The 16,193-nt window shown below is 39.0% G+C and overlaps 1 protein-coding gene and 1 long non-coding RNA gene across 2 annotated transcripts in view; one reads left to right on the top strand and one right to left on the bottom strand.

The window, feature by feature from the left end:
* Taf15 (TATA-box binding protein associated factor 15) overlaps positions 1 to 13,736 on the bottom strand; it is a 36,686-nt gene extending 22,950 nt beyond the window's left edge. Inside the window, 5 exon segments of the mRNA XM_023703148.1 lie at positions 2,908 to 3,007; positions 3,091 to 3,175; positions 3,261 to 3,312; positions 5,370 to 5,409; positions 13,630 to 13,736. Coding sequence (XP_023558916.1) covers positions 2,908 to 3,007; positions 3,091 to 3,175; positions 3,261 to 3,312; positions 5,370 to 5,409; positions 13,630 to 13,636 — 284 coding nt within the window. The 5' untranslated portion in view covers positions 13,637 to 13,736.
* A 243-nt stretch (positions 13,737 to 13,979) lies between these two features.
* Positions 13,980 to 15,153, top strand: LOC111813113. Its single transcript, XR_002818448.1, has 3 exons — positions 13,980 to 14,352; positions 14,421 to 14,520; positions 15,068 to 15,153. It is a non-coding gene; the product is annotated as an uncharacterized LOC111813113 (long non-coding RNA).
* Positions 15,154 to 16,193: the final 1,040 nt, after the last annotated feature.

Below are 16,193 nucleotides of genomic sequence, written 5' to 3'. Positions count from 1 at the left end.
TACCTAATAGTACTTTCTCATCATTTGGCTCTTTTTTTTTTTAATTTGTTTATTTAGTACAGGATCTATAGTCTCACTACACATATCAGACTTTTAATGGTCCTCCTGTTTTCAGTCTCCCAAGCACTGGGATTACAGGAATGTGCCACCATGCCCAGTCTCAATCTCAGTGCAACCTAGGGGCAGGGCCTGCATAGCACTAGGATCAAACTCTAGTCCCTGTGCCAGCCTAAGTAGGCACTTTAACTCCTGAGCTATCTGGCCAGCTCTATTTGGTGTTTTCATATAGTCTCCTGACAATTCACCATCAATGAAGAGTGCCCCCCCCCAAAAAAAGTGCCACACTATGCAAAACACATGTATGTTTGAAAACTGTAATAAAGCAAGTAACTATGGTTTTTATTATCTCCTTCAGGTAAAAAAAGTAAAAAGATGCTGCAAAGAACACTGTCCAACCCTTTTTTTGCGGTACTGAGGATTTAACGTGGGCTTGTGCTTATGCCACTGAGCTATCTCTCTGGCCCTGTACAACTCTTCAATGTGCCATAAGGGATGAGTTTTTTTATTCTAGAGGCTTTGTTGCTTCATTTTCTCAATATTAAGTATTTTTACAATTATTTCTTAGCATTATTTTGAGAACCTATAGTACATTCTTCTAAATCTTTAATAGTTCAATAGTAAGTAAATTCTATTTGCTCTATATTTCAAATCTGGCAACAGAAATTTACTTTCTGCTGTCACTGTTTATGTGAACTTTATCAAATAGTTAAGACAGCTTCTTTCTGTGAATTCGTAAGGAAAATTCTTACTAGGCAGTGATATGTTCTGTAGTCCCAGTTACTCAGGCAGCTGAGGGTCACTTGAGCCTCGAGGTTCAAGGCAACCTGGGCAACACAGCAAGATCCTCCCTCAGAAAAGGAAAATTCTAAGTACATCTGGAGTAATATAATGGGATTAATTACCTGCTCTTAAGGTGGAAATGTTAAAAGGCAACATCTGACTTGGATGTTAAACCAACAGGTTTACTTGGAAAAAAAAAAAAAGTTCTATCATCAAGCATGATGGCAATCTCAGTTGCTCAGAAGACTGATGCAGGATGATAAGTTTAAGGCCAGCCTGAACAGCTTAGCCAAACCCTACCCCAAAGCAGAATTTTATTTTATTTTTTTAAAATTTATTTGTGTGTGTGTGTGTGTGTGTGTGTGTGTGTGGCCAGCTCTGCCCACCAGGGGGCGGGGCTGGCTGGCATGTGTTGCTGGGGGATTGAACCGCGGTCCCTGTGCTTTGCTAAGCTTGTTCTAAGTAGGTGCTTTAGACCACTGAGCCATCTCACCAGCCCAAAGGCAGAATTTTAAAAAGGGATGAGAATGTAGCTCAGTAGCTGAGCACTTGTCTAGAATATGTGAGCCTATAGTCAATCCTCAGTACCACCAAAATTTAAATAAAATAAATCAATAGGCATGAGGAGTTATTCTTTTCAATACAGCATTACTTCTACATACTATCCTCTAAGTTTGTGCTATACTTTTCAAAGCATTCCCGTATCGAAAGCTGGTACTTTTCCCAATGCTTTTAATTAAATTTCATTTAGAATAATTTTCTTAGGGCCAGGGAGATGGCTCAGTGGAATAAGCACTTCCCTGGCAAGCATAAGGACCTGAGCTCAATCCCCAGTTCTGCCAAAATAAAAAAGACTAATTTTCTTCACTGCAAACAGAAAAACAAGGGACCTCAGTTTCTGTGATACTTTTTAACTGTATCAACAGGCTATATAAATCCTAACTTTTCTTTATCTCTGCAACATGGGGCTATTAACACTACCTTAGTGTTATCTGAGGACCTCTACTAAACGTACACTAAAAAGATGTTTTTAATAATTAATAAACACAACCTCTTCAAAGTACAAATTTTCAAGTTTTACAAAACCTATTACTTCACTGGCAAACTTTACCTACCTATATTATCAAACAAAACACATTCTAGGGCCTATGGCCCGGGAGAGATGGCTCAGTGAAATAAGCACTTCCCTGGCAAGTGCAAGGGCCTGAGTTCAATCCCTGGTTCTGACAAAAAAAAAAAAAAAAAAAGAAATAGACATGAGTGCCTAAACCAAAACCAAAAACCCTATTTATCACAAAGTACTAAGACGGTAATTATCTTGATTACAGTAAGTCCCCAACTTACAAAACACTCAAGTTGCAAACTTTCAGGGTTACGAACAGATCTTGCATTTGTTTTTTCATGCTTTACACTGTATATTTGTGTCAAAGGCACAGAAGACTCATTCAGAGCCAGATGTGGTGGCACACACCTGTAATTCCAGCACTTGGAAGCTGAATCAGGAGGATCGTTGCGAATTTGAGACTGGTCTGGATTTGAACTCAAGGCCAGCCCAAACAGCATAACAAGACCATGTCTTAAACACACAGACACACACACACACACACACACACACACACACACCCCCCGACTATTTGGAAGGACTTAACAATTAAGTCCCACTTACGTTTTCCCAGAACTGAACTTATTCCTAAATCAGGGACTCACTGTACTGAGGCTTTACTTTAGAAAAGACAATTCACACATTAACATATCTTGTCATAAAATAAGTAACATTCATGCCACCACTGTCCTCTACCACTGTTATGCAGTATCTAATACATGCAGATGAGTTTTAGCCTCTGTCCATAACAGAAAAAGTAAATGATCAAGCTAAGGGGTAGAAGGTTTATGTGTCATTGTGGGAGCTGTTTTGATCCCCAGTACCATAAAAAAAAAAAAAAAAAAAAAATTTAAAAAAAGGAATTAAAAGTTAGGTGACAAAAAATACAAAGCTAGGATTCTGAGGATTAAATCTACTTATTTCCACTGCCAAACACAATCTTAGTGCTCTTACTGCTTCCTTACCCTCCTGATGATTCCGTGTGTTGTCCCTGGTTATTGTATGACTGCTGGCCATAGGAGCTCTGTTTTTGATTCTCATAACCACCGTAGGTCTGTGAATAACCTAAACATTAGATAGGTATACTATTTAGTGAAGGTTCTGATTTCAAAATCTTTAAAACAGCAAATTTAACAAGCCAGTCCAACCTGATTGGCTTTGTCCATAACTGGAGTAACTGCCATAGTTCTGTCCATATGAAGAATCACTTGTTTGTCCGTAGCCAGAATAGCTCTGAAATTTAGGGAAATAATCAAGTTTCATCACTACTTAAAATAAAAATAACTTTATGAAGAAGACAATTTACTTTTCAACCTACCTGTGATGCTTGTCCATAGCCTTGGTTGCCTTGATTTCCATAGGAAGGATAACTGTAAAACACAAATGAACAATATTTCAAAGAATGTGCTTAAAGAAATTCAAAAGCTTAAAGGAAGAACCCTGTCTTCATTTTCAATTTTCAACTAAGATACCTTTTCTGAAAAATGTCAATCTACCTGTCTCTTAAGATCTAAGCTAAAAGGTTAGGTGAAATAACCAAAAATTATTAGACATTAACAAAGTCACTCTCAGACCTCTTAAATATTGAACAAGTACCAAAAGTTTGGCTGTAACAAAACCTCATAAATAAAAATTCACCAGAGGTAGAAAATTTCAAGAGAATTATGTTTTGGGGTAAATAATAAAAAATGAGAGGTAAGCACTGATGAACCTAATTTTTTCAAAAGGTTTTATTTATTCTAACCTATAGAAATCTGAATTTGTATAATATTTAAAACATGCACAGTTAAACGAAGTTATGTTTTTCCCTTAAGAACTATATGGCAAGACTATAATGTGAAAAAAAAAAAAAAAATTAACAGGGTCTTGCTATGTAGTTTAGGCTAGCCTTAAAGTCACTATACAGCCAGGCCGGCCTCAAACTTAAGGCAATCCATCTTCCTTAGTATCCTGAGTGCTGAACTATAGGGATCTGCCACTGTGCTCAGCTCATAATATTAGAAACAAAAATTTAATAACTTAACACTTAAGTTTAGCTGCATTCTGACTAATTTCTTCCTACCATTTCCTTTAACTAGGTTTTTAACTTCCTATAAAAGGCAATATGGAGGGTCAGCCAATAGCTCATTGGATTAAAGCACCTGCAAGCAGGCACAGTGGCCTGGGGTTTGGTCCCTGGGCCGGCCATGCTGGCCCCGCCCCCAGGGTATACTGAGATAGCAACTGAGACTGGGTGTGGTGATGCATGCCTATAATCCCAGCTCTTGGGAGGCTGTAAACAGGCAGATCACTATGAGTCTGATCTAGCAGTGAGACCCTGAACACCCTGTAGACTCGTCCCTAAAATACAAAAAATAAATTTTTTAAAAAAGCAGTATGGCACTAAAAGTCCAGTTTAAATGCCTCAGTAATAAGAAGCATGTGCACCTCCACCGTACTGCCACAGAATTACAGTATATTATATTTTCAGTACTGTAGCAAAGCATGGCAAGAACTCAACAAGTAATTGTTCATTAAGTGAATAAATATAACTTCATACATCTAATTCTTTTTTTTATGGCATGGAAGCTCTACGAAGTTAAGAAACAAACTTTGTGGGGGAGGGGGTTGTTTTATTTTGTATTATTAAAGATTGAAACCAGGGCCTTGTGCATGCTAGGCAAGCACTGTACCATAAAGCCACATCCCCCACCCTTGAAACAAACTTTCTTGTACATACTGTGACTTTTTCATTAATATTCTAATCAAAACAAAACATTTGTACTATGTGTTAAGAAAGTTCCTTAACATTAAGAATAAAGTTCACTGACTAAATACTTGCCAGATGCCTACTGGGAGATTAATCTTATCTTTCTGTTGTTGTTAACCCTACTCATGAAAATAAAGAAAATCAGTTTGGTTTTCAAGAAGCTTAAAATCTGATGACTGAAGATATCAGGGATGCTATTCTGAGTATTTCACACTGGGCTGCAAACCATTAGAAAAGTTCAAAGTAGTACTTCTGATAAGCAGGAGAAGCCTATTCCACATATACAAGTTTTTATTGTGAACATGTTAATAAGGACTCTGAAAATCTGCTCAAGAACACATTAGCATATTACATACCAACAAAAAACAAAATGCTTTTTCTAAGAACTTATTGTATCCCCTCAATAATGACCTCTTCTAAGAAATTTTCTAAGAAAACATAATCTTTAGAATACCTAAGAGACTTTTTTTACTCTAGGAAGCATCTAAACATCAATACAAACAGACTTTTGAGAAATGTTTCACAGCTTCCATTTATTACATAGGCCCACTCTGTTCCCGTGACAAGCTAAAATTTTTTGTAAGACATCCAGATATCAAGACTCAAGAGAAAAGCTTGACTACATTCATCTTTTCTTTTTAGCCTTTTATTATTTTTTAAAATGTACATATACTTTACCTTTGCTGCTCACCCCCAGACTGACCGTAACTTCCAGAATCTAAAATACATAAAAAGAATTTTAAATCTTATTTAAAATTATGCTTTGCCCAAGACTGACTTAAACTCAGATAGATGAAATGTGCCAAGAAAATGTTAAAAATTAATGATGAAAACAAAAAACTAAAAGTTATACATTGTGCAGAGAGAAACCTATACTAACAGCATTTGGTTTTTACAGTAACTACATCTTTTAAAATTGCTCTACAAATGTGTGCTAATGATCATACAAACCAGACAAACAAATGTGAATCAGTAAAAATCTATCCTCTAAAAAAAAAACCTGGTAGGCAAGCACAATGGCACACGCCTATAATCCCAATATTCTGGAAGGCTGAAGCAAAAGGATCATAAATTCAAACCCAGCCTGGACAACTTAGCAAGATCCTATCTCAAAATAAGTAAAAAGAAGGGTGTAGACATAGCTCAGTACAAAGGCCCTGGGTTCAATCCTCAGTAATACAAAAACGAAAATAAAACTTCACCATAATTCCAGCTATTAGGAAGGATGAGACAGGAGTATCACAAGCTCTAGGACAGTCAGAGAATTTAGCTAGACGCTGGCTCAAAAGAAAAAAAAAAGAAAGAGCTGGCAGTATACTGGTACAGTGGTAGAGTGTATCTGAGTTCAACCCCCAGTACTCAGAAGGAAAATTTTTAAATAAAAACAAACTCAAAAGCTCAAGATACATACATACACACTCACATGCACACACACATCTTTATATGGAAAAAGACACCTGTTAAAACTCATCGGGCCCAAAAAGGGAAAAGATGTATTTTGACAAGATAGATCCCCAGGATTATATTTACAGTTGTCCCTTGCTATTTCGCAGTTCAACTTTCATGGACTCAATGTTTCATGGGTTTTCAAAAAATATTAATCTGATTTATTGTGGATTTTCTGCTATATCACAGGATTTTGTGGTAGTGCACAGTAGTGTATACGTATTTATACGCATAGTAATTATGGTTTTAACAATTTTTGCTTTAAAAACATTTAAGTACATAAAAACATTAAAATGTTAATCCTAACATTAAAATATTCAATGAAAATACATTCATAGTATTTCTTTAGCTGATGCATATACACTATACAGTATATGTATGTTATTAAAATTACATGTTTAAAAAATGGTTAAGAACATGAGGTGTTTTTAAAAGTGTAGGAAGAAGTTTATAAAGCCTTAAAATATATATAAGTACTAAAATAAATATCATGTTCCTATTCTGCTGATTTTCATTTACTGTAGGGGGTGTCTCAAACATAATCCCCATGGTGAGGGACCACTGTACTTACATATTTCAACCAACTACATTATACACCCTATTCCTCTACATCAAACTGCCGTGACTGTCAGTACCAGTAAAAGATTTTCCAAAAACTTGCTAACAGGTACTTGGCTAGTTACCTCTGCTTTTACTAAGCTTTCAGAAATTCAACCAACGGGAATACCAATTCATTGGTAAACCAACTACTGGCTAACTGCTTCTAGCCTCCATTTCAGGGGGGGGAAAAACTATCAACGAAGGCACAAATTAACATCTCAAAAATAAATGGAAACTATAAGTTGTTTTTTTTTTTTTTTCCACTATTTCCAAATGTCAGTCATATCAAGAATTGCTTACGAGGCTCTACCTTCCTTTAGGCTTCTACTCAATCAAATGAATGACTGGCCTAGACCAGAGAGATAGCTCAATGGACTAAGCGTCTGCTTAGGCAAGTGTAGGGACTGGGGTTTGATCCCCGGCACCACATGCCAAGTCAGCCACCGAGACCGGATATGGTATCATACACCTGTGATTCCAGCACTGGTGTACTGGGAGGCTAGCTGCTGTGTAGTGAGACGCTGCACCAAATACATCTAAAAAAATAAAATAAACCAATTACCTAAATCATTTGTTTACCAGTTTTTTTTTTTTTTGTTTTGTTTTTTTTTTGGCGGAACCAGGGATTGAACTCAGGCCTTTGTGCCTGCAAGGCAAAGCACTTATTCTGCTGAGCCATCTCCCAGGCCCCCTAAATTATTTGTGAACAAGATTGATTTTATGTATGAAATAATGTACTCCCACAACTGCAAAATGGCTCTATAGCTCACACTATTAGCCCAATCACACCTAATTTTAAACAAACCTTCACTGCTCAACAGCTCTGAAAAATTCACCCAAAATTAGTAACTTTTTCAATTAATACAATGGCTACAGAAGTGGATGACATGAAATATTTCACTTTTCTGCAGTTAAGACCTCTAATCTGGGCCAGGGAGATAGCTCAGTTGAGTAAGTGCTTGCCTGGCAAGTGCAGGGTCCCAAATTCAATCCCTGGTACCTAAAAAAAAAAAAAAAAATCTCTAATCTGACTGAAAAGGGAGAGGGAGAACTGTAAGAGCTTATATTCCACAGGGTTTCCACATACTCAAGAAGTTAAATGAAATCTTCACACAAACTTTCTATGGATGTGAAAGGTGTAAGCCTATCATAAAAAGAACACCCACTTTGCTGCTCTGCCCACAGTATCAAATAAAATGACTAGAGCTGGCTAATGAAGAAAAATAAGGACAAAGAATCCAACTAGACCATAAGCACCTACCAAATGATAAAGAAAAAATTAACTTTACAAAGGGTTCTGAGGGAAAAGTGTAACATTTAAAGACACTTGATGCATGAAGTTCTAGGTCAAGTTGTAGCCCAGGGCAAGGATATAGACTCTCCTGTGACAGAGTGGTCCAGGATCACAGTGTATTTTTCGATTCAGGAAAAACCGCAGAATACACCATCTAGATTATATGACCCAATCTCAAACCTAGTGAACACTAAGGTCCTTAACCTAAACCCAGTTCTTTTAGTCAATAAATCTGATTTCTCTAGCTGGCTGACTTTAAAAACTCTAAATAAGGCATACTGACCAGTATATCTAGGTCTAGTGTACATATTTCAGTGATACAGTGCCAGTTTTGATATTCAGCAGAGAATATCAATTTATGTTAACCTCAAACAACTGTTAATTAAGATTACTTGACACACCCAGGAACAGTGGCATAGGCCTGTAATCCTAGCTACTGGAAGACTGGGATAGGAGTATGGCAAGTTCAAGACCAGCCTGGGCAACTTAGCAAGCCCGTTTCAAAATACAAAATCAGAAAATGGGCCAGTGCTTACCTAACACATGCAAGACCACGGGTCCTACCCCCAGTACCAACCACCAGACAGATACTCAAGCCATGTTTGGACTTGTGAATTATTTAGAAGTGCTTTTAAATTTCCAAATGTATCAGGTTTTCTTTTTTCTAACACTATGCCACTGAAACAGGAAAAGGGTACTTTCTGTATCATGCTTACTTAGTATGTTAGGACTTGCTGATTTTTTCCCTAGGAAGCATATTCCCTATATAGATGCTTAAAAAACTTAAGTTTCTAAATTCTGAATTGTCAGTAAGATTATCACTCAGATTTTTGCCCGTGTTTGTTTTTGTTGTTCGGAGTTTTGTTTTGGTGGTATTGAAGATTGAACCCACTGCCTCTGCACCAAGCCACATTCCCATCTCTGTTTTTGATAAAGGGTCTTGCTATACAATCCTCCTACTGCAGCCTCCCAGAATGCCAGGATTTAAAGTGTTTAGTCTTCTCACTGTTTGCCTTGATCAATTATACAGAGGTAGGTTTTGAAAACTTCTCACCTGAACACAGACTTGTCAATTTATCATAACAGTCCTTTTTTGTTTTCTATCATTTGAGGCATGTAGAACTTCATATATACTGGTGAATTTCCTTTTAACATTACAAGACGGCTACTACTCTATACAATCACCTTTAAACTGTCATTTGCCTGGTTTATCTTCTTCCATGTTACATTCAACATTTTTAAGTTGGAATTTTCTTTTTACCACAGAACTTTTTCCTTTTAATGCCTTTCCTATTAGGTTTTTATTGTTTTAGTCAACTGCAATGCTTGATACTTTTCTTCATGACTGAAGTCAATTTTTAACATGCTTCCCTGAGAAAGTTCAAATTATAAAGTTCAACTTCCAGTGAAATATTGACTTTAATACCCTAATACGAATCACAAACCTCACCTGTTGTGCTTCCACTCTTTAATCTCTGCTTTTACTATTCATGTTCAGTAAAGGCAATATTTACGATGTTTCTTTTACACTGGTTTTGTAAAAACTTCCCTTGTTGTTTTTTCCCATGCTAAGGATCAAACCCAGGGCTTTGCACATGCTAGTCAACTCCTACATAACTGAGCTACACCCCTAGCCCTGGATTTAATCTTATTTCAGTGAAGACCTGAAAGTGATACTCAGTTTTGGAGGATTTTTTTTTTTTTTTTTGGTACCAGGGATCGAACTCAGGACCTTGAACTTGCCAGGCAGGCACTTAAGCCACTGAGCTATCTCCCCAGCCCTGTTTTTCTGAAGTACTTATCATTTACTTTAGATCCTCAAAACTTATCAACCTTATCCTGATAACAATTATCAGAGTTTATCAATCTTACAACTTGTTTCCTCTGATACTTTTTTTTTTAATGTTCAGTTTCACAAGAATTTACCAACATATAACTTTTGTTTCATGTTCAAGGTAAGAGCTTCATTTAAAATGTTCATCTACTTTGGAAAAATTGTACTTTAAGCTATTCTTTCCCCATTTTCTCCTTTCCAATCATATTAAACAAGACTTTTCGGGGCTGGAGAGATGGCTCAGTGGTCTAAAGCACCTACTTGAAACAAGCTTGGCAAAGCACAGGGACTGCGGTTCGATCCCCCAGCACCACATGCCAGCCAGCCCCGCCCCCTGGTGGGCTGAGCTGGCCACACACACATACAATAAATAAATGTAATAAATAAAAAAATAAATAAATAATTAAAAAAAAATAAACAAGACTTTTCAATCTATTTCCCATTTCTCAATCTTTTTTTTTTTTTTTCTTCTTTTGGCAGAACCGGGGATTGAACTCAGGCCCTTGTTCTTTCCAAGGAAGAACTTATTACACTGAGCTATCTCCCTGGCCCCTCCATTTCTTAATCTTTCATTAATTTTCATCTTTATTCTTCTAAATTTAATTCTGGCAAATCTCATCACTTTTTATCCATTATTTCTTCCACTATTTAACTTTCCCACTTTTTCAAATCTATGTGGTCCTTTTCCACTCTGGTCTTAAGGTTGTTCAGATTTTTAATCACATTTAGATAACTGTATTGGGACTCTTGTCATTTACTCTCATTCTAAAGAAGTGTTCTGTAATTTTTTTTACTGTTAGGATTGAACTTGTTGCCTCAAAAATGCCAGGCAAGAGTCACACCCTTAGTCTCAGTTCACTTTTTCCAAGGCTTTTTTGCTGAGATTTCTTGTGATTTAAATTGTGATGTTTCCTCCAGAAAAACGTTTTTCATTTTTTTTTTAACCAGGATCATCAATGATTTTATCAGCCCAGAAACAATTTTCCAGTTAATGTGTCTTAAATGAGTAACTCAAACGTGTGTGACGCACTGGTCCCAGGTTACAAATCAAGTAAGATTTCTCACTCAGCATCCAGGCTTATCTATACAATACTAGCAGGGAAGACTTTTTTCAAATTCATTCCTTCCCTGAAGATACAGTCCTTTCAAAACACAAGACGCTGAGCTGGGGAGATAGCTCAGTAGCCATAAGCACCTGCCTGGCAAGCACAAGGTCCCAAGTTAAATCCTGGGTACCAAAAAAGAAAGAAAAAAAAGACAGTAAATTCAAGATTTATGTAAGGGCTTCAGTTCTCATTACCCATTTTAACAATGTCAAGATTTCATTTTATCTCCACACAGGAACTATACCCTATCCTCCAGTATAGCTAGCTGTGAGGTAGCTTCAAGCCTTACCACATTCATTTCTACTTTTATTTGCAGCAGCAAAGACTTGCCCTTTTCCTAACACCCTCCCAACCTTAACTTAGCTTCCCTAGACAGCTTTCATTTTTTCAGTGTTTGAAGACAAAGGGCTTTCAAGATACCTGCAACACTGCCAGAGTACCTTGACTTTGTATTTTTGTTTACTTGATATATTTGTGACTTTAACCAAAACATAACTCACCATTGTAGTGTTTGAATGTCAGACTCATTTAAAATATTTACAATTTTGATTTATTACTTAAGTGCTTACATTTTATTAGGTTTATAAATCAGCCCTGCCAGGCATTTGGAGTGATTGAGTCAGAAAATTAAACTTAAAAGTGCACTCTTGAATGCTTAAAGGACTTGTTATTAACTGCTTACGGGAAATTTAATGTTTATTAAACATTCATCAAACAAGTCAAATGCATTATTTTACAAAGTCAAAAATATTTTTATACACATATTACAAAATGTACATATGAGTTAAGTAGAATTTTAAAGATTCTAGCTTTAATCGACTGTTTAGAACCATACTTATGTTGAACAGTATTTTGTTCCTTGAAAACTACCTCATATTAAAAAAATTACAAAGGGACAAACATCTGAGTTTGGCAATTTCAAGATCAGATTACTACTGATCTGGTCCTACAATGATACACAAGTCAATTTTACATACAAGAAACCCTTAAATTTTACTTTTCCACTAAAACTACCAAGTCCTATAAAAATAAGCCAGTATCATATTATCAGTAATTATATTTAAAATCAAAGCAGACTATGTTTTTAATAAACACTGTATTTACTGAAACTTACTCAATTTTTACAAAATTGAATGTAGAATTCTAATACTTAACCATGAGGAAGTTATACATCCTCTTATATCAGTATTTCTGTTAATTTTTCTGGAGCCTTACTGGACCTCATTCCAAATTATGGACCTAGTAAAAGATGTACACACGTCTACTTTGGATTAAATTACGCTATTTGAGCAAGAATCAAATGCGGGTGGTAAGTTAAATGCAACTTCGTCTTTTGCATGAGATAGACTCAAAAGACTGCTAGCATGACTCCTTAACCACCTTAATATAAGGAAAGTCTTACCACTCTCTTTCCAAGTCACACATTTCCATCCTTCCACAAGACTGGGTCACTGGAGCTTTTTAAAATACAAATACAGGGGCCGGGGAGATGGCTCAGTAGAGTAAGCGCTTCCCTGGTAAGAACATGGGACTGAGTTTAATCCCCGGTTCCACCAAAAATAAATAAATAAATAAATAAATAGGCCCTTAAAAATGTTAGCCCCTGCTATATATATCTGTTTAGCTTCGGGAAACCTTTTCCTCAGAAGAAAAATGATATCTAACTCTCAGGATGATCTCTACAAGTGGATACTTGGTCTTGGCCGCCTGGGGTGTCCAACAATAGAGGACCTTGTGTGATCAGACAGAACTGCTACATCAAGAAGACTTCCACGTTCTAGATTTTTTTTTTTTAATTCTGGTTTAGCAGGATATGAACTGGCTGTCCTGAAGAGACCGATGCTTTCCTCTCTTCCACAACGGATGGCCTCTACAAACTTAACCACGTAGTGGAATAAATTGCTCTTTTTGTGATCCGTATTTTACATGGGAAATGCTGCATATACATACAAAACTTAGTAATTGCAATGCTCACTTTAAACCTTTTCTAGACATAAAATATCAGGGGCTTGGAGGAGGGTAGAGAACACAGGAAGTGAAGAGGAAACTGAATTATATGCAAACACCCCCAACTCGAATCCACGTGGTTACTGCAGGAGAAACGACGATAAATACGATTTCGTGTAAGGCAATGTCCTTTGAATGGGCTCCCAGAGCGTCAAGGCCCCCACCTGAAGAATGGGTGACTCAGGAAGGCCCAGCTCTTCAAGACGCTTGGGGATACTGAGGAACGAGGCGGTGAGACGACTGGCCTGAGGCCTCGCAGAGAGATCTGAGGCGGAGCGGAAAACCAGACGCACCGGTTCTCTCAAGGCAGATGCTCTGATCTCAGGTCCCCCCGCCCCTAGGATGGCGTTGACGTCCCCGGCCCCCCGAATCACACACACCCTCCCTGGGGGACCACAAGTCTCTTTAGGTTCCAAGGACAGAGCCAAAAGACTGGGCCCCGAAGAGCTCCCGCCTTGATTCGCAGCCCGGGAGCGTTGGGAGCGTGCGTGCCTCCGGTCCAACATGGCGGCGCCGCGTCCGCCCCCACCCCCCACCCCAGCCTCCTCAGGCCGAGGATTCCCCTCGGGGCCCTCCGGTGGGCGGGAAGGTGGCCCAACCCCGCCAGGACCCTTCTCGCCGCGGCCGCTGCTCGCTGAAGGAATCACCTACCCGACATGACTAAGGGCCGCGGAGCTGAGGCCCCAGAGCCCGCCAAGAACAAGGAATACGAGAGCCAGGCGGCGCGGCGGCCGGAGTTGTTCTGAGGGCGGAGCGGCGGGCTGAGGCGGACTGCGGGGCGGTGGCAGCCAATCAGCGTGTGGAGGGCGGCACCACAGCATCAGGGAGGGAGGGGTGATTGTACGCTAGTACCAACCTTTGAATCCTGGGAGGACCCCGTTCTCCCCTCCGCGGACGGTACCATTATTGAGAGGGAATCGAGAAAGGAAAGTACCAATGCAGTTATCGTGATGGGGTAGGAAGCTGGGTAGAGTGCTTTGTAATCCTCCCTTTCACTTTATTTGGTCTGCTACAATTCGAAGTTATGAATCTAAAGAGGCAGTATCTGATAAACACAAACTATTCAGTTACAAAAGGACTTTGTTCGCCGAAAATTTAGAATGGTATGTCCTAGTTCGCTCGGATTTTTGCTGCAGAGTTTGAGCCGCCTGGGGGCGTTCAGAGTCTGAGGGACTCCTGGGCCGAGAGTCGTGACTGAAAGTCGGGTATCTCCTGGCTTGTTTTGACTGCCTGAACCAAAAGGAAACAAGGTGAAACCAAAAGAAAAAGGAAAAAAAAAAAAAATAATAATAATAATGCGATAAAACGTAATCACGTAAACCGCACCCCGAGAATGAGGCTGGACAGCGGAGCAAACGAACAGCTAATTTAATTGTGAGCATCTTTCATCATCTCATTTAATTCTCAAAACAGACTGATGAAACATTATCCCTGTGTTGCAGTTAAAACAGAATCTACTTGCCTTGGTCGCAAGCTAGTAATCGACCAAGTTGAAATTTGAAGGCTGGGCACCCCACGCAATTGTGGATTTAAGCTTACTTCGTAAGTACTACAGGAACGTAAAACCCAGTAGTAGAAAAAAAGCCTGGAGGGGCTGGTGAGATGGCTCAGTGGTCTAAAGCACCTACTTGGAACAAGCTTAGCAAAGCACAGGGACCACGGTTTAATCCCCAGCACCACATGCCAGCCAGCCCCGCCCCCTGCTGGGCTGAGCTGGCCACACACACACACACACACAAATAATAAATAAAAAATAATAATAAATAAATAAAACATTTTTTTAAAAAAGAAAAAAAGCCTGGAAAAACTCTGACAAGTACCAAGGACATCTTCCCAGAGGTTGTGACACCTAAACCAAAATCCCTACGTGATGAACAGAGGTTGACAGAGTTGAAGGAGTGGGCAAAAGATTGTCCCCCATACTAGTTGTAGAATTAGTAATTTAATATATTTGGTGTATAACCCCCAAGGGAAAGTTAGAGATGATGCCAGGCATAGCTGCAGCCTTGTAGATTCAAGTGTGAAAGCAGTAGGAACCACCCACCAACGCACTTTAAAGAAGAGCTAAGATCAGATTCGTATTCTCCAGCTTCAGGATGAAGGATGCCTGGAAATGAGAGGTGCCTGAGAGATGGGAGACCAATTAGGTGGCCAATGTGATAATTCTACTCAGAGTTCAAACAAGCAAGGCTAAAGAAATAAACACACTAAAAGCCATTTAACTATCTAGCCTCTATGTTGAGGAAGACCAACTCAAGAGAGTTTAGTAAGTGTGATATCAGAAAGAAGGGGGTTATGAAGCCGGAAAAATTTTCCAAGCTCTTAAAAAAAGAAAGAAAGAAATACATAAAGTGTTATTCAACGTTGACTTCCTAAATTTGTACCATCATTCACTCATTCTTCACTCACCTGCCCCCTCCTGGTGTCATAATCCACATAGAACCTGGAAGCTCTGGAGATAAGAGAAATAAGTATGTCCCCTGACCAACAGGAACTGTGGTCTTTTAAAGAATGATACAGACCTGGGTGTGGTGGCCCATGCCTATAATTCCATCTACTCAGGAGGCTGAGACAGGTAGATCGTAAGTTCCAGGCCAGCTTGGGCAACATAGGCTCTGTCCAAAAAAAAATATATATATATATATATGATACAGGGTCTCACTACACAGTTCAGATTCATAGTGATCCTCCTGTCTCAGCCTCCCCAGCACTGGGATTACAGGCGTGTGCCATCACGCCTGGTTTCGGGGCAGCACAGAGCGCCCAGGGATCCAGGACCCACATGGCATGCAGTACCAGGGATCGAATTTGGGTCTTTGCTCTTTCCAGGCAGGCGCTTAGACCACCACACTATCTCCCTGGCCCAAAATAAAATAAAAGACTGGGGCTATAGTTCAATGAGGAGCACTTTCTTAGCATGCATAAGGCCCTATGTTCAATCTCCAGTACCACATAAGGGGATGGGGTACAAACCTATGGTTCTGACCAATTGCTGAATGTGCTAGGTAGGATTGACTGATGCACATTTGATGTTCCAAAAACACAGAGGAAGGGGGGTGGAGAGAGAGAGACAGAGAGAACTGCACCCACAGGAACAGTAGAGGGTAGCAAGAAAGGCTATCTCCAGGAGATGTCTTTGAACCTGAACTTTGAAAAAAGGAAAGGAGTTAAGCAGCAGAGGTGTACCAGGAATGGCACATACCATGCCAAAAGGA

The sequence above is a fragment of the Octodon degus genome, unplaced genomic scaffold (genome assembly GCF_000260255.1).
Source record: "Octodon degus isolate 3935 unplaced genomic scaffold, OctDeg1.0 scaffold00164, whole genome shotgun sequence".
Lineage (NCBI taxonomy): Eukaryota > Metazoa > Chordata > Mammalia > Rodentia > Octodontidae > Octodon > Octodon degus.
This window is presented reverse-complemented; position numbering and strand designations above follow the sequence as displayed.